At 55.7% G+C, this 17638-nt stretch overlaps 1 protein-coding gene across 5 annotated transcripts; it reads right to left on the bottom strand.

The window, feature by feature from the left end:
• On the bottom strand, window positions 1–17147 carry SGTA (small glutamine rich tetratricopeptide repeat co-chaperone alpha). Of its 5 annotated transcripts, none has more exons than XR_014836306.1 (12): window positions 17092–17147; window positions 9910–10057; window positions 8585–8691; window positions 8338–8422; window positions 6977–7076; window positions 5796–6105; window positions 4928–5512; window positions 4156–4218; window positions 3002–3039; window positions 2393–2482; window positions 2113–2233; window positions 1–1143 (listed from the first exon to the last, which is right to left on the bottom strand). XR_014836306.1 is itself a non-coding variant. In XM_085009277.1 (12 exons), exons 2-11 carry the CDS (start codon window positions 10007–10009, stop codon window positions 2119–2121), a joined length of 942 nt encoding a protein of 313 aa, XP_084865403.1. In that variant the 5' UTR covers window positions 10010–10057; window positions 17053–17147; the 3' UTR covers window positions 1–1195; window positions 2113–2118.
• Window positions 17148–17638: the final 491 nt, after the last annotated feature.

Below are 17638 nucleotides of genomic sequence, written 5' to 3'. Positions count from 1 at the left end.
AGAGGTCACGATGTCTATTTATTCCCCACACATTATGCTTGTCACCATGGCTAGCACTCTAGAATCAGGACATATCTCTCCGGACGCGTGCAGAGCGCAGGTGGCTGTCTCCCTAGAGTTACCTACGACACATGGCGATGGGTCTACCTCACAGACGCCCCCCCACCACCAGGAGCCTCAGGTGATCCCACTGCCAATATGGGCATGGGTGCAGTGACGCTAGCGACATCTCCTCCCCACCCTGCCCCTGCCCAGGCCAGGGCTCAGGGGACATCCACAGTGGCTGACCCACCCCTGCTCCAGAAGCTGCTTCCATGGCTGCCTGGAAATCTCCCAGGGCAGGTGGCACCAGGGCCCTGCAGCTGCCACCCCGAACAGAATGAGAGCCTGCTGAGGATGCCATGCGTTGGGTCAGTGGGACCACCTGGAGGCAAGAGGGCAGTGTCTGGGACACAGGGATAGGCTGGGATGGGGCCATGAGGGTGCCCCTTGCAGTCTGTCGGTCTCGAGCACTGGGAAAAGAGGATGTAGATCAGACACGCATCCATCAAAACACGCAACAGGAAAAAAAACCGTCCTGTGCACCCAGGACATTCCCCTGGCCCTGCTGGGCGCTGGACGACGGAACCGTTGTCTAGGAACCTGCAACTGAGTTCCTCATGCACGAACCCGGGTCCTAGGGCCGGGTGTGGCTGGCAGTGAGCTTGTCAGAGCTGGGGTGGCCAAAGTCGACTCAGGAAGGGCTGGGAGGCCCGAGGCCAGACCAAGGGGTCGGGGCTGCAGGAAGGGCAGCAGGGCCACGGCATCCCCACAGGCTGCTTCTCCGACAGCAGTGAGAAGACTACCCCACCCTGGGAATATTTTAGAAAACACTTTAGTCACTAGGTTTGGGGGGGTGTTGGAGGGAGATGGATGCTGGTCTGCACTCACAGCTTGCTGGCTCTGTTTCGAGAGAGGTCTGGGGGCCATGAGAGTACAAAAAGGGAGAGAAGGGTGAAGGCAAAAAAAAATAATAATAATAAAAATCTGTCTTAACATGCAGGTCCAATTTCTTTTTCTCTCGTGGGCAGTCCAATGGGAGAAGACGGCAGAACACAAGAAGGCTTCTGGTCGGCCACGCAGGACCCGATGGCACTGGGACAGCTGGAGGAAGAAGACAGGAGGGTGGCGGTCAGGAGATGGAGCCACGCGGTGCCTGTGGTGGAGAGGGCGGTGGGAGGACAGGCTTAAAGCAAATCCTCAGCCAGATGGGATTTGAAGGCACTCCAGGGATCCGGCTCCGACCAGTGATGAACACAAACTTGACCTCAGATGTGTGTATGTGGTTTTTAAATTTTTTGGCTACACCTGTGGCATGTGAAAGTTCCCAGGCCAGGGATCGAACCTGAGCCACAACAGTGACTGAGCCACTGCAATGACCATGTTGGATCCTTAACCTGCTGCACCACCAGGGAAATCCCCTCCCCGCCTTTTAAAGCGCACACGCACACGCACACACACGTCTGGAAGGAAAAGTATCCAGAATCTTAACATTTGTTGCTGTGGATGGAAAGGTTTGGGTTGTTCTCCACTGGTATTTTAACATTTTTGTCCTTTAGAATTTTCTATAAAAAGTCATGGTTAAAGAAAAGCATAAAGAGGGATGGTGACAAATAAGGGAAAGCAGGGAACGCACCCCCTGGGCAGGAGAGCCACCTGTGCCTGTGTCCATGGAGACGGGATGGGGATGGGGGGGCCCTGGACACTAACTAAGCTGGCCAAGGCTGTTGGGGACCCTCCTGGGACATCTGGGTGTATTTTTTTTTAAAGCAATTATTGTACATGTCACATCTGCTCACAGCAAGAAACAAAACAAACCAAAATCAGAAAACCTGGACATTAACATCCAGAGTGAGAGGCATGTGCCAGCCTGTCTTCCACATCCAGTCACAGCTGCCCATGCTCTTGCGAGAGCACGGCAGACTCAGGAGGGGTCCACCTCTCATCCGCATGGCCCACCTGAACGGTAAGTGGAAGGGGATTTGGGTGGGAATGCTTGGCAAGGGCCTGGTGTCCTGAGATGCCCCCGCCTGGCCTTGATGGCTCAGGGAGCCCCCAGCCCCGGGGACTCACAGGCCATCACTCCTGCTGGTCATCGTTGCTGGCACTGGGGGTCCGACTGCGGATCTGACTTCGTAGCTGTTCTATCAACTCTGGGTTCTGCTGCTGCATCTGCTGAGCGAACTGCTGGCCCCTGCGGAGGTGAGCAAAGGCTTGGCCCATGCCCAGCTCCACCCCCACCCCAGGGTAGGGGACTGTTCCCTGGAGGACATGGGCCCCAAGAGCACCTGGGGACACTACTGTGCAGGCCCCTCCTCCCCTGGGAGCCACCCCACCCGGCAGATCCACTCACGCCTGGATGAGACTGGCCAGGTCGTTCTGCGAGGGACTGGTGCCCGGAGTCCCCAGGGGGTTGTGGCCACCCGAAATCATGCCAGACATGCTGCAGAGAGAGCCCTTGACTCGCAGACGGCCCAGCCCCCTCCCTCAGCCACCCCACTCAGCCTCTCCCCTCTGCAGGCAAGAGACCTTTTCTGTTGCTGCCAAACCAGCCCAGGGCCCACCCTTCTCTCTGACTGCAGCCTGTGTTTCATCGGCTTCCCCTGGAAGGTCCTTTCTTGGCTTAAAGGTAGTGATTCTCAACGGGGCAATTCTGTCCTCCAGGGACACTGGGGGATGCCGGTGACAGCAAAGACCACAGGATGCCCGAGTTCATTTACAAGAAACGTCCAGAAGAGGCACACTGGAGACAAGGGAGGGGGTGGAGTGACTGCTGATGGGGACAGGGCTTCTTTCTGGGGAGATGAAAACTCTGGAATCAGATGGTGGCGACAGCTACAGGACATTGGTATACTTGGCACCATGGAACCATAAACCTTAGAATGCCCACAACGGTACATTTTATGCATCTTTTACCAGTCATTTTAACCACAAGACCCAAAGAAGAACGGCTGTCACTTACAGCTGTTGAACCTGGGGATTATTCATTAGATTTGATGCCTGAAGAAAGAACAGACTTGTCAGCGTAAGCACTCTGGGCACCAGGCCCACCTCCTCCCTGTGCCCTGACCCTCCTCTGCTGCCCAACTTTGACCGTGGCTGGACACATATTAAGAGATTCCAGGAAGTTCCCACTGTGGTGCAACAGTACTGGCAGTGTCTCTGGAGCTCTGGGACAGGTTTGATCCCCAGCCCGGGGCTGTGGAACTCCATGATGTCCCAGAGTGACCAAAAAAAAATTTTATTAAAAAGCTTAAAAAAAAAAAAAAAAAGCGCTCCCAGGCATCACACTATCTTCCCCGACCAAGGCTGCCTTGGGAGTCACCTGCTCTGTGGATGACAACGTCCTGGATGCTGTCCTGCAATCTTGGCCCCATGGGATTATCTCCTTAGGCCAATTTCAAGATTTGGATGAGCAGGGAGCTGAGGAGGCGGCTTCCGGGCCAGAGAGCGCTACCAGCCGGTCTTGGCTTGTCCACTGGGCCTGCCATCCGGGCATTACCACACAAAGCCACGGGGGACTATGACCCCTGATCCAGATGCATGAGGCCAAAGGAGTGGCTACTGTCAGGCAGAGCCCCCGCCGGGCCTCCCTGGGTGGCCCTGTGCCCACCTCATCCCTGGGCAAGGGCAGTGGCCAGGCTCTAAGACATGGGAGGCCAGATGCCTCTCGCTGAGGAGGGGGCTTCTCTGACGACCAGGGTTCCAAGCTCCTCTCCCTGACAGCTGAGACCCCACACCCCCGCAGTGTGGCCCGAGGACCAGCAGGACCACCTAGGGGTGGATAGGCACCTGCAGACACGCTGGGTGCCTGCTTCCAGAGGATGTCCCTGCACGGAACACTCGCCTGGGGACCTGAGTGTCTGGCCCTGGAGGTGGCCCTTCCTCCGCCGGGCCCAGCGCCCCACAGTGTCTTGTCTGAGCTTCAGGGAGAAGGCGCGGCCACTCTGCTGTCACTGTGTCCACACCCTGAGGGGCCCAGGCTGTGTTATTTGGCCTAGAGAGGCAGGTTTGGTTTGTCCTCTGTGCTCAACACTGAGGGTCTTAAGGGGCGATGTGGACCCTGCCCCCACCCAGGACATGGCACTCGTGGGACATGTACAGCTGTCATCTTACCATGCTCATAAAGCTCGGGTTGTTCAGCAGGCCTGCGATGTCAAAGCTGCCAACACCTCCCGTCTATAGGGGGAGAAAAGCCTGCTTAGTGTGTGTGGACACAGGACCCTGATGCCTGGCCCCGGAACTGAGAAGCAGGGTCCCACGTGGGCCCTGTTTGGAATCCTGGGCGTCCTAGCAGCCTTGGCAGCCCAGCCCTGCGGCCAGACAGCACTTTGCAAAAGGCATGCACCACAGTGTGGGTTACTCAGGAAAGGCATGGCATGTTAGCTGTCTTTCCCGTCCTGACGCTGACCTGGACAGACGGCCCTTCCCAGGGGTGACCAATCCCTAGGGAGAGTTATGACTCGCCCAAGGGTGCTCCTTTCCCACACAAACTAGCCAGTGCACAGTGGCACCCCAGGCCCTCCTCCTCCCATACTCAGGGCCCTGTCCCTGCCCTCATCACCCCAGGTAGCCCCTGCCCCAGAGCCCAGGGATCATTCAAACTAGCGAATCCTGATCTCACTCGCCCGCCTGCCTGCTCCTTCTGAGGGATCCATACCACAGGCTCTGTCCCCCAGGAGCCCGAAGGCTTCCCTGGGCAGGCCCCTTCCTCTTCCTGGGGGTCTGTGAAGATAAGCTTCTTTCCGTACAAAAAGACTCCATTAAACACATGCTGCCCCCCACCCCTCCCTTCTTCTCACACAGGGCATGCCCAGCCCTCAACCCCATGCCTCAGGAGTGTCTGCCCCACCACCCTGTCCCCATGGCTCGTCCCTAGGGGACTCACAGGGCTGGGCGCCTCTCTCAGCCTCAGCTCTGCGACCTTGAGGTTGGACTTGTAGGTCTCATTGTCGGGGTCCAGCTCCAAGGCCTTCCTATAGTAGGCCACGGCCTCTGTGTGCTTGTTCAGGCTGGACAGTGCCAGGCTGCAGGAGAGACAGCAGGTGTGTGTGGGGGGGGCCTGGGAGGCTGCCCGGGTCATGAGGGGAGTCAGGCTCGGGGAGGGTAGCACAAGACCCGGAAGGCGGCAGAACAGGGGTGGTCAGAACCCCCTGCTCCAGGCAGAGCGGCATCACAGAACTGTCCTCGGACCACACCTGAGTTTATTCTGCTAATGAGGAGCCTCAGGATGGGCATTTGTCCGGGAAGACCAAACAAACTCACCCCAGCCTTTGGGGAGGAAGGTGCTAGAGACAGGTGATTAAACCCTTGAACAGGAGTTCCTGTCATGGTGCAGTGGTTAACGAATCTGATTAGGAACCATGAGGTTGCAGTTCGATCCCTGGCCTTGTCCAGTGGGTTAAGGATCCGGCGTTGCGTTGCTGTGGCTCTGGCGTAGGCCAGTGGCTACGGCTCCGATTAGACCCCTAGCCTGGGAACCTCCATATGCTATGGGAGTGGCCCAAGAAATGGCAAAAAAGACAAAAAAAAAAAAAACCCTGAACAGCGAGACTGGAGACTGTCTCCACTGGTGACTGTCTTGAATGCAGGTCAAGGGTGCAGTGCAAACCCCAAGGGGATGGGAGCTCTGCCTTGGGACCCACCCTGACCTCGCCCTGTTTGCATACTTTACAACGAGCAGGTGAATGTACGTGAAATGGTTCTGAGTTCTGTGAATCCTGATGTATAGTTGGTGGAGAAGCTCAGATGATGGCCTGGACATGACTGGTGGGTGAGGTGGGAAGTCCTGTGGAGCGGAGTCCTTAACTTGAGGGGCCTGCATGGCCCCCAGGCAGGCAGTGGCTGCACTGTTGTAGAGGTCGGTGAGCTGGGGTGGGCAGGTGGTGTGGAAAAGATTCCACCGCACCAGGAGGAAGCCCTGCACGGGTGCAGGTGTGGACGCGGGTGAGGGGTACTTACCCCATCCTGCCGTAGGCCTTGCTATAGGACGGGTCTATGCAGATGGCTCGCTCACAGTCCTGTACGGCGCCTGCGTAGTTGCCCAGTTTGCTGTAGGCTGCAGCTCTAGGGGAGGAAAGAGGGCAGGCGGAGCTGACTCCTCATTGGCCGCCGAGGAGGCGGCACGGGGGCAGCATCAGCCTCCATGGCTGTCACAGGGGGTTTCCAGGAGTGTGAGGCCTGGTTAGATAAACACGGGTCGAACTCAGGCTTCTGTCGGCCAGGGGCCGCCGGGGTCATGCAGGAGGACCCAGCAGTCTGTCCCATTTACTGGGGAATCTGAGGCTGAGGGAGCAGAGGGACAGCCGGGACAGGGAGAGGAAGGGAGGAGCACCTGCCCATCCCCTGTGGCCAAGTGTCTCAGCGTCACTTCCCTTCTGGTTGGGTTTGTGGTATTTGCACTTTATGTCTCCTAGAGTTTCTCAGTACATAAAGATGTCAGGCAGGAAACACTAAGTGAGAAGCGGCCATGCGGGCGGGCAGAGGGTACAGGAGGCAATTCTCCATGCCACCTGTGCAGCTTCCCAGGAAATCTCAACCTGTTCCATGAGAGCAGTTCCAAGGCAGAACCTGAAGCTCAGGGAGGCTCTACCCTGGGCAGCTGGACCTGCCGCAGCTTCCGGCCTCTGCACACAGCTCTCACACAGATATTCGACTCCCTACCTGCTTTCCTCTGCCTGCTTCTTGCCGCCACTACACCCCACACCGTGGGCAACAAGGGCTGACTGTTTAGCCTTCCCTTTGGGTCATTGGCTCTGCCACATAGAGAACAGAGCCGCCCACCTCCAGCGTGCCTGCTGCCCCTTGCTCACAGCTTGCCAGCCGCCTGGCATGTGCTCTTATTTGGGAGAGTGGCTGAACCATCACCACCCTGCCCTATGGCTGGACCACCCCTCCACTCCCTCCTGTTCCCTGGGGGACCCGCGCTCGGCCGTACCTGTTACAGAAGTAGACGGCATTGGAGGGGTTCAGCTCGATGGCTTTCCCGTAGAAGTGCACGGCGGCCTCAAAGTTTTCTACTTTCATCTGTTCATTTCCTGAAGAGAAAGGGAGGAAAGCGTAGAGCCAGCTGTTTCCATCAGACCCCAGAAGTCAAAGGTGCAGCCTCAGCTTCCTAGCTTCTGTCTGAAGGTGTGAGATTTTGGGGCCAGGACGCAACACTTAGCTACAGGCTGAGGCTGGTGACTTGAGGAGGAGGGTGGTGTTTGTGTCCAGTATAAGGCCTGGCCCGAGCCAGCTCTCACTGCTCCAGTTTTGGTATTTAGGAACCTAAGCCTCAAATATTGTTGCTCTTGCTCCTTCCTTCAGAAACAGCTGGTTTCTTTCCCTTTTTTTCTTTTTTCTTTTCAGGGCTGCACCTGCAGCATGGAAGTTCCCAGGCTAGGGGTTGATTGGAGCTGCAGCTGCTGGCCTACACCACAGCCACAGCCACAGCCACACCAGATCCGAGCTGCATCTGTGACCTACCATAACTCACTGGATCCTTAGCATACTGAGTGAGGCCAGGGATCGAACCTGAGTCCTCATGGATACTGGTCGGGTTCTTAACCTCTGAGCCACAACAGGAACTCCCAGAAACAGTTGTTTTAGTGAGACATAATTCACACACCATGAAACTCACCCTTTGAAAGTATAAAAGCCAGTGGCCTTTAGAATATTCAGAGTTGTCCAACCGTCATAACTAATTCCAGAACATCCCGTCAGCCAAAATAAGCCCATCTCTCTAAGCGGGCACCTCCTAGCCCCTGGCAACCACAAATCCACTTTCTGTGTCCGTGAATGTGCCAATTCTGGGTGTTTTCCAACCATGGAATCACACACCATGTGTCCTTCTGTGTCTGCTCCGCTCACTGAGCATCTTGACCTCCAGGTCCAGTCCGTCCACATGGAAGTGAGTACTTTTCTCCTTTTCACGGCTGAGGGATGCTCCCGTGTATGAAGAACACGGTGTGCAGATCCATTCATCAGCCGGGCAGTTTTCACATCTTGGCTGTTGTGAATCGTGCCCCAAATATCTTTGTGGGGTGTCTGCATCTCCCCTGGGCACACCTGGGGGGTGGAACTGCTGGGTCATGTGGTCACGCTGTCTAACCACTCTGAAGCTGTGGGAGCACCCTCCGCAGCAGCCTCACCACTGACACTCCTCCCCGTCAAGGGTCTGATTCTCTACGTCTCTGCATCCGTGTAAGAGGTTCCAGTCCCGTCCCCAAAGGCCAATTAGCCACTCGTTGCTCAGCACCCCCTACCCCCAACTGGCGGCCCTAGCAGGCCTTCAACCTCCGGAGAGGCAGTCCTCACCTTCAGTTTTGAGGCGCTCTGCCTCGGCGGAGTCCTCCTCTGAAGGTGGGGTTTGCTGGGGGCTCCTCAGATCCTGCGGCACTTCCTGGCCACAAAACAAAGGTGAGCTGTTTGAAGGGCTGCAGGAAACTGCTGTCCTCCTCTGAGCACCACCTGGGCCCCCCACACAGGGGAAGCTGGTGCTGAGGGATAGCAACTCAGACCCTTGCCCCAGACCCAACCACAGCCCCACGGCGCAGAGGCTCACCTTGCCTGAGGCAGCTGCTTCAAATATCTCTGAGAGAGTCTGAGGGAGTGCGAGGTCGCTATCCTCCACCGTCACCCCAAAAGCGGTCTCCAGGCACTGGATTGCAACTGCCAAAGGGACAAAGGCATGCCCTCTGAACACACCCCCGCATTTCCAATTCTGGGGGTGGCCCTCAGTTCCTTCTGGGTGAGCTTGCTAAGGCCTCAGGGCACATCAGCACCTCACATGTGCTGTGGGGCTTAAAGGTCCCGGCTTTGATGCCTTGGAAACTCAGGCAGGATGGCCCTTGAGCCCCGAGGGATCCAATGGGTGATGCAGTGCTGTTGGCTGTTATAGTGCTGGGGCTGCCTGAGTGGGGGCCTTGGGGCCTAAAGCACCACTTGGCAGGAAAGGTGCTCAGGGACGTTCTGTCCAGCCTGCAGGGGAATCTGGAATCCAGCTGGAGCCTGGAGCTGGAGGACAGGCTTCCCTAAGTCTGCACAATTGGGCGGCTGCATGATCACATGGAAGCAGCCCAGATGCCAGTGGGGGGCCACTTGTGCAGAAGCTGCCCTGGCCACCAACCCCCATGCCATGGCTGTGTGATCCTCTGCTCTGCCCCAGAACACCAGCACCGGCCTCCTCTGTGGGTGGGGCCTCTCAGTCCCAGGGCCCTGACCCCAGCATCAGAGATGGGTCTTCATCCTTTCCAGCAATGCAGATCTACAACCAGACAAAGCCACAGCAGTGGGTCCTCTGCCTAAGCCTGGGCTTCTGTTGACAAAGACCCAGGGGGGTAGTGGGGATGGCATGTGGATGAAGGACTCCTGGAACAGCAGTGCAGAGGACCTGGTGCTGCAGGTCCCCCTGCCTGTCTCCCCAGAGCACTGCCTGGCAGGTGCTGAATGGCCACCTCCTGCTGTGTGGCCGTGGGCAGAGTGGGCTGGCAGGGAGTCTGGCCCAGGCACCCCCTGCTCCCTCATAAGACTTGTAGCCCTATACACCTGAAGGGGGATGAAGAAACTTCGGGACCTGCACCTCGCCAGGAGGGGAGACCAAGGGACACCTGCAGGAGGCCTGGTCTGAGGTAAGGGAGGGCAGCCCGGCGTGGTGGGGGGCGAGCTGGAAGCAGGACAGATTGGTCCCCATGTCTATCTGGGGCTTGACATACTTACTATGAAATGAGGACCGGGACCAGTACCTTTGGCTGGTCAAGTGCGCCGGCTGATAGCACCAAGCCCCCATGGGGTTTTAGGCATGGATGGAGGGGGTGGGGAGGAGGGGACAGAAGCTGGCAGCAGGGGGCAGTTCCTGGTGCGGGGCAGCAGGCAGTGCCCCACACGTACCTTCCAAGCTTTCCTGGGCGTCGGGTGAAAGCCCCCCGTGCCGGAGCTGGTCATGCAGGAAGCGGATGATGGCATAGGCCAGGCGCTTCTTGTTGTCCATCTTGAGATGGGAAGAGACAAAGCCTGGGGGGCGGGGGTGTCTCAGGATCTGTGGACACAGGCCAGGGCATGAGGACAGGATGCGGATACAGCCACAGCTGGGCCTGGCTACCCCCACACAATCTGCAGAAGCACTTCAAACTCACTGGTTAATTTTATCTGCATGACAAGTGAGGCAAAAATATGAATCAAGCCCATTTCCCAGATGGGACACTAAGGCTGCCAGGCTCCTTGCTATCCTGCCTGACTCTGACCCAAGGGTGATGTGGCCTAGGGACACAGAGGGCCAGCTGCAGCCCTATCAGAAAGGAAATGGTCCAACAGTTCTGAGTCCCCAAAACCAGAGGGACATGGCCCACCCTCGCTCAGGCAAGGAGCACCGACCCCTCCCAGGCCATCGGAGGCCTCTTCTGGTTCCTCTCTGGCATGCTGTACTCCCAGGCCAGGTGTGTGACCCCGCCCCGGGTGACATGTGGGGACATCTGGGGTTGTCAGGACTGAGGGGATGGCCCCACAGTGCTGAGGTGAGAACCCTGGGGGAAGATGAGGTAGAGAGAGCTGATGCACACAGCCTCACCCCTGCACAGGACCACCTCCCATTCAGAGGAAGTAGGTCCCAGGCCTGCCTGAGGCCGTGCAGGCCTAACCCAGGCAGCTGGGGTCTGAGGTGTTAGGCATCTTGGTCCCCGCTAAAATGCCCCTGAGGTGAACAGGCCATGAAGCCTCGAAATCAAAGGGTGGCCTTCTGGCTGAGATATCATTTAACTCACTGCTGGCCAGTGGCAGTTAAATCAAATTGGGGAGAGCAATTCATAACCCCAGACTTCCCAAACTGGTCAAGAGCAGACTGGGTGAGGGCCGCCCTGGGCGCCTCAGAGTCACAGGCAAATGAAATCAAAACACATGGTGCTGACCGCCCTCAGAGCTTTTTTCTGGTTCATGGAAAACTACGTTCATAGGACAGTGTGTGATTCCATTTACGTGAAACGTCCAGAACAGGCCAACCCAGAGAGACAGAGAGTGGGTTGCTGATTGTCAGGGGCTGGGGGCGGGCTTCTTTTGGGGGAGACGAAATGTTCTGGAATCAGTGGTGAGGGTCGCACAGCACTGTGAATATACTAAAATCTACTGAGTTCTATGTATGTGAATTCTATCTCAAATTTTAAAGCGTGAAGTACTCAAAGCAGCCGTGTTTTGTGTGGCTGGAAAGGGCGTGACGGCCACCCCGGGAAAGCTCTTCGGGGATGGTAACAAGCTTTCCTTCCCCACTTTCCTATACAATGAGCCTTTACCAAGCAAGTGCCTTTGGCCCAAGAGCGTCTCTGAAACTGGGAGGTCTGGGATCAGGATGGCCCAGAGCCTGGAGGACAGATGGCCCATCCCAGATCCACAGGATCTCAGAGAGAGGGCCCACGGAGACCAAGAGCACAACCTGCTTGTTCTGAGGCCAGCAAAGCCCCCAAAGGCAAGTCATCTTCCTCAGCTGAACCAGCCAGCCAAGATGTCAACAATGCGCTGCTTTGGAGTTCCCGTCGTGGCGCAGTGGTTAACGAATCCGACTAGGAACCATGAGGTTGCGGGTTCGGTCCCTGCCCTTGCTCAGTGGGTTAATGATCCGGCGTTGCCGTGAGCTGTGGTGTAGGTCGCAGACGCGGCTCGGATCCTGCGTTGCTGTGGTTCTGGCGTCGGCCGGTGGCTATGGCTCCGATTCGACCCCTAGCCTGGGAAACCTACACATGCCACAGGGGTGGCCCAAGAAATAGCAAAAAGACCAAAAAAAACACACAAAAAAAACAAAAAAAACAATGCACTGCTTTTACAGACACAGGGCAGCATCACTCACAACAGTCAAAAGGGGGACACAACCCAACTCTCCATGCACGGATGATGCATCAACACAACTTGGTCTGTTCACACACTGGAATATGATTCAGCCTTAAAAAGGGAGGGGGGAGTTCCTGTTGTGGTTCAGCAGTTAACAGACCTGACTAGTATCCATAAAGATGTGGGTTTGATCCCTGGCCTTGTTCAGTGGGTTGGGGATCTGGCGTTGCTATGAGCTGTGGTGTAGGCTGCAGATGCAGCTCGGATTCAGCGTTGCTGTGGCTGTGGTGTAGGCCAGCAGCTACAGCTCTGACTAGACCCCTGGCCTGGGAACCTCCATACACCATAGATGTGGACCTAAAAAAAGACCAAAAAAAAAAAGGATTCTGATGTTATTACAACATGGATGGACCTTGAGGACATGATGCTCAGTGACAGAAGCCACACACAGAAGGACAAAGACTGTCTGATTCCACCCCTGGGAGGTCCCTAGAGAAGTCAGATCCACAGAGACAGAAAGGAGATGGTGGGGCGGGGGCTGGGGGAGTTAGTGTTTCATGAAGACAGAGTTTCGGTTTGGGAAGATGGGAACGTCTTGGAGATAATAGTGAGGATGGTCGCATGACAATGTGAATGTACTTAATGCCACTCGGCTGTGCACTTAAAAATGGCTAAAATAGAATATTTTATGTCTTTTTTACTATAATTAGAGAAAAACTTTTTGTTTTGTTTTTAAAACCTAAGGTCCTTCTCTTAGGATGTGAACCTCTGAGATTGCAGGACCCTGATCCTTTCAAACATCCATTTAGCTGAGAATGTCTTTTGCATTCCCTTGTCACAGAAGTTTCTGCATTAACAAGTTTCATTTTCTTCAGGGCTCCAAAGCCCACAGAATTTACCACCTGGGCCTTTATGTTTGCCGACCCCCCACCCCCACACTTTTCAATCACTGTAACAGTGAGCTGGGTAGAGGGGTGCCAGGTCTCATGGTGGGGGTGGTCAGAGGTTGACAGGAGACACAGTAAGGTCACAAGACTGAGCAGCTACAGTGCAGCATTCCAGGCACTGCTTTGCAGCACAGCCCCCCTGCAACATGGGAGAGCCAGCACTGGGTCACACTGGGCTTGAGGGGGTGTGGGGCGGATCTGCTTTCCCTCCCAGGGAACTAAAGTGGGGCCTTGCAGGGACAGCCATTAGCTTAAGAGTGGAATAAAACAGCAATCTGACTTCATGTGACAGCTGTGAGGACAGAGGGGCTGATTCCCAGGCACCATAAGGGTTCAGAGAACTGAAAGACAAAATCATACCCCTTCCCCACACTTTGTTCTTCCAAGGGCCCTTTCTGCCTCAGGGCTTCTGCACGCACTGCTATCACCCATTCCCTTCCATTTCCAAGTGGCCTGGTTTCCTGCCTCCTGGGCTTCTCCAGGCCTACTGATGTGACTTCCTCCTGCGTGTTGGCGCTGTCTGCCCCAGACTATTAGCATCAGGGCAGGATCATTCCTCTTGTGGAGGACTGTGCACTGCAGGGGGTTGAACTGCACCGTGGCCTTTGTCTGATGATGTCCTCTGGGAGTGGGGTGGGGTGTGGGGGTGAGAATCACTTAGGGTGAGACCCCAGGGAGAGGGATTCCACAGACCCCAGGAAGCTGGGTCCTGTGCCCATCTGACCCGAGGCCCTAGGATGCTGCACAGATTTAAATACACTGGAGTAGAAGGGAGTGGAGGCAGCTGACCATAGGGGATTTATTCTGATGTGCAATGTGAGCTACGGATCAGGCTCATTTCTTTCCTAAAATAATGAATCCAGGGCCCCTCCCCTGAATCACTGCTGACTCGGGGGCTGGGTCACTCCGTGTGGGGGCCATCCTGGGCATTGCAGGGTGCCAAGCAGCACCCCTAGTCCCCACCCTCTTCAATGCCAGGAGCCTCCTGCTCACTGGTGACAACCACAAAAGTCTCCAGATGTCACCAAACCACCCCCAGCTGACAATGAGCAATAAACATCACGTGGGAAAAATGAAGGTAGGCACAGGTCAGATTTTCTGGCCAATGACTTGGCTGCAAACTTTTGGCAAACCCCAAGTTTGGAGAGTATTTTCGGTCTCAGAACTGCAGGAAAGGGCCTTTGAATCCACAGTAGGGACTCAGCACCTACTGGACACAGGCGTCCCCAGAGGACTTCCGCTCTCCTCCCCCGTGGCACAGACTCTCTTTGCTCCCTCATTGCCTTCCTGCTCCTGGTGGCCCAGTGAGGCGAAGATGCGCTTTTCCACTGGGCCCTGGGGACTGAGGAACAATCACGACTTGTTGGGTTCTGTGAGGCTCAGGAGGAACCCCAGGTGCTGGTCTGCAGGTGAGAGCCTGGCTCGGGGACAGAGGCTGGCTCACCTTTTCATCTTATTATTAAAAACACCCCATTCCTTTTGTTTCCCTGCCCAAAACTGAACATTCGAAGGGGAAGATGCATGCCTCACTAAGATGAGTGAGCCGGGGAGTTCCTTTGTGGATCATCAGGTTAAGGATCTGGCATTGTCACTTATCAGGTTAAGGATCCTGGGTTGCTGCCGTGGTGTGAGTTCAACCCCCAGCCCGGGAACTTGCACATGCCACCGGCACAGCCAAAAAAAATTAAATAAGTAAAAATGTAAATTAAAAAATTAAAAAAGAAATAAATATGAGTGACCTGGACCTGGGCCCCAGGAAAGAACATCCTCTTTCTGAGTGGCTGCCCGGTCCCACCTCCACCCCAAATCTAGCTCTTCTCACAAACACCTGGTGTGTGCTAGCTTGTCCTCTGCTCCTCCCTCCCCTCCCCGGACACCTTAGATCCTCAGAAGAGGGCCATCCCGAAAGCTGGAACTCCATCTCAAGCCTGCTCTCCACACTGCAAACCTTCCATGGCTCCCTGAAACCTCCTGAGTGGAAACCCCACCAAAGCCCCCATGCTCTGCCTACACCCAACCCTCTCCTCTCCTCCCGTCACCAGGGACCATGCACTTTCCCTTCAACCAAGCCGGTAGGTCACCTCCTCAGACAGAGCTAGACACCCTCCTCCTCCAGCAAGCTCAAGTGCCAGCCCTGCCTCTGGCCCAGCATCTCCTACAAGGCCTTCCAGCCTATTCCTGGCCTGCCCACCACCCACAGACTGTGAGCCATTGGACGGATCACCTTCTCCAGTCCATATGGACTCAGGAAAATTTTGGATCCCTGTCATGTTCAGAGCCACGTGGCCAGGTTCACTTGGGAGATCATTTCTCTTGGGTTTCCTCGTCAGTAGAGAACGACAAATCCGTATTTGTCCACCTATCAGCCGTCCCCTTTATTCTTTCACTTTCAGGTGCATTGGCTACAGGGGCCAGCATTGGGTCTTGGCAAAAAAACAAAAATAAAAAATTAGAAGTTCCCACTGTGGCGCAGTGGGAACCAATCAGACTAGGAATCATAAAGTTGCAGGTTCGATCTCTGGCCTTGCTCAGTGTGTTAAGGATCTGGGTGTTGCCATGAGCTGTGGTGTAGGTTGCAGATGTGGCTCGGTTCCCGAGTTGCTGTGGCCCTGGTGTAGGCCGGCAGCTGTAGCTCCGATTCCACCCCTAGCCTGGGAACCTCCATATGCTGTAGGTGTGGCACTAAAAAGAAAAAAAAAAAAATTAGAAAATGCAGGAACCAAGTAAGAACAGCTCTTAATCCAGGTCAGAGCTTAACCCGATCCAGAGCCATGGGAGAATGAATTATAAACCTCAGGTGAAATTCCTGGAGTGTTCAGGACTTTTCATGCCCTGACCCGAGTGCTGTATATGCAAAAGCTTATTTCAGGGGTCAGCAAAACATTTTCTGAAAAGGGCCAGCTTCTCAGGCCACAGGTAACACGTCTGTGGTATGTGGGCTGTGTTCCCACAAAATCTTTCACTAAAACAGACTGCAGGGTGACCTGACCCCCCCGGTTACAGTTTGTTTAATCTAACTCATTCTATAGAACAAAAAAATGAGGCTTTTAAAGATGGGGGTGCCACCCAAGGTCACCCAGCTAAAATGCAAATCAGTTCTAAATGGTCTGATTTCAGAGTCTGAACTCCAAGATACCCGTTCCTCAACCACAAAAGTGGGCACACACACAAAACCTTGCACGTGACTTCTCAGGGGCTCACACACCCCTTGCCTCTGTGCAGCAAGCACACTGGTGAAGAATCACTAGTCTAGGGTTGGATTCTGCTTTGGCACCATGGACATCTGGGGCCAGACTGTTCTCTGTGGGCCCATCCTGGGTACTGTGGGGTATGGGGCAGCATACATGGCCCCCACCCCCTCGGTGCCAGGAGCACCCCCAGTTGTGACAGCCACAGATGTCCTCAGACATTGCCTAGTGTCCGCTAAAAGGACAAAACCACTGGTCTAGGGAGAGGAAAAGCAAACCAAACACCAAAAAAAATAAGAACATCACTCAGCAGGGATGCAGAGCGCACACACTTCCAGCCACTTAACAAAACCAGTTGTCGTCTAGGAAGACAAGTAGCAGGAACCCGATTAAAGAATGCTCCAGGTGTACTTAACCTCACAATGACCCTAAGAAGCATACACTTCTACAGTCCCTATTCTAAAAGGAAAGGGCTGGGGGAGACGGATAGCGACTTGCCCAAGAGGCCACAGCCAGCAGGGGTGGAGGACCTAGTCTTCAACCCCAGATTTGTCTCACTTCAGCACACCATGCAGAGGCCCTCAGTGTGAAAAAAGACCCCTCCTGTGTTCTCACGTTGCGCTGGGGTCTCTGCGACTTTAATTCTCATGGGAAGCCCCCCAATCCTAGGCAGAGGCTGTGACAACGCCTGTTTTACAGAAGGGGAAACTGAGGTTCCGAGACGCCAAGAGACTGACCAAGGTGGAGGCGGCGCTGGGACAGGAACCCCGACCTGAACCCCAGGAACAGAGGGACTCCGGCTTAAAAGAACCGTGTTTCCGGGAAGCAGCGGCCACTCGGCGAGCGCTTACTACGTGCGGGGCGCTTTACCTCCTGCTATCCACTCACGGACCTGCGAACCCGCATTTCCCGGGCCTAGGGTCCAGGGGAGGGAGATCCCGGCGGGCAAAGGCCCGCCCGATACCTCCTGCCCTCAGTTTCCCTCCGCGCTGCTCACTCACAACACTCCCCCAATTGCGGCGTCCCCGCCCCAGATCGACGTCCTCTTACCCACCCCGGAACCCCAGGAGCCCCGAGCCACTGACCCCAGGTACATCCGGCTCAGCGCCGAACCCGCGACTCACCTCTCAAGCAGCCGAACCCGGACCCACCGACGGCGGCGCCTGCGCACCGCGGCACTGCCCGGCCCCGCCCCCAGCCCCGCTCCGCCCCCAGCCCCGCAGCCTGCGCAGAAGGAGCCGGTGGCCGCTGGATTTCATTCTGCGCAGGCGCACCAATTATCAAGGCGGGAGTAGGAGGAAGTGACGTAATGTAGAGGCGGGAACGAGCTCGTCGTTAGGGCAACTGACCTCTGCGACCGAACGGAGGCCGGAAATCCGGATCAACTTGTCCTCTAGGCCGAAATGGAGCGGTGCATGGTGGGACAGTGGTGGACTCTTGTGGGTCGGCCGAGCCCGTCACGTGGCACCGTGTCCGCCACGTGGTGCACCTGCTGCTTTTGGGTATCTGGCGCCCAGAGGATCACAGGCGGTCTTTGAGTGGGGGCGACTGTTACCCTCTCACTGTATTTATTCATATATTCACCCACCCAAACATCCGCGAGTTCGTTATTTCATTCATTCAATCCATAAGAATGAATACTAAGATATTTGTTTACAGTAGGTGCATAAT

This window comes from Sus scrofa, chromosome 2, assembly GCF_054392235.1.
Source record: "Sus scrofa isolate SSC_HxYL_T2T_F1_AM1 chromosome 2, Sscrofa_HxYL_maternal_Yorkshire_Landrace_v2.0, whole genome shotgun sequence".
In the NCBI taxonomy this organism is placed as follows: Eukaryota; Metazoa; Chordata; class Mammalia; order Artiodactyla; family Suidae; genus Sus; species Sus scrofa.
Note: the sequence above shows the minus strand (reverse complement) of the source record. Positions and strands in the feature narration are given on the sequence as shown.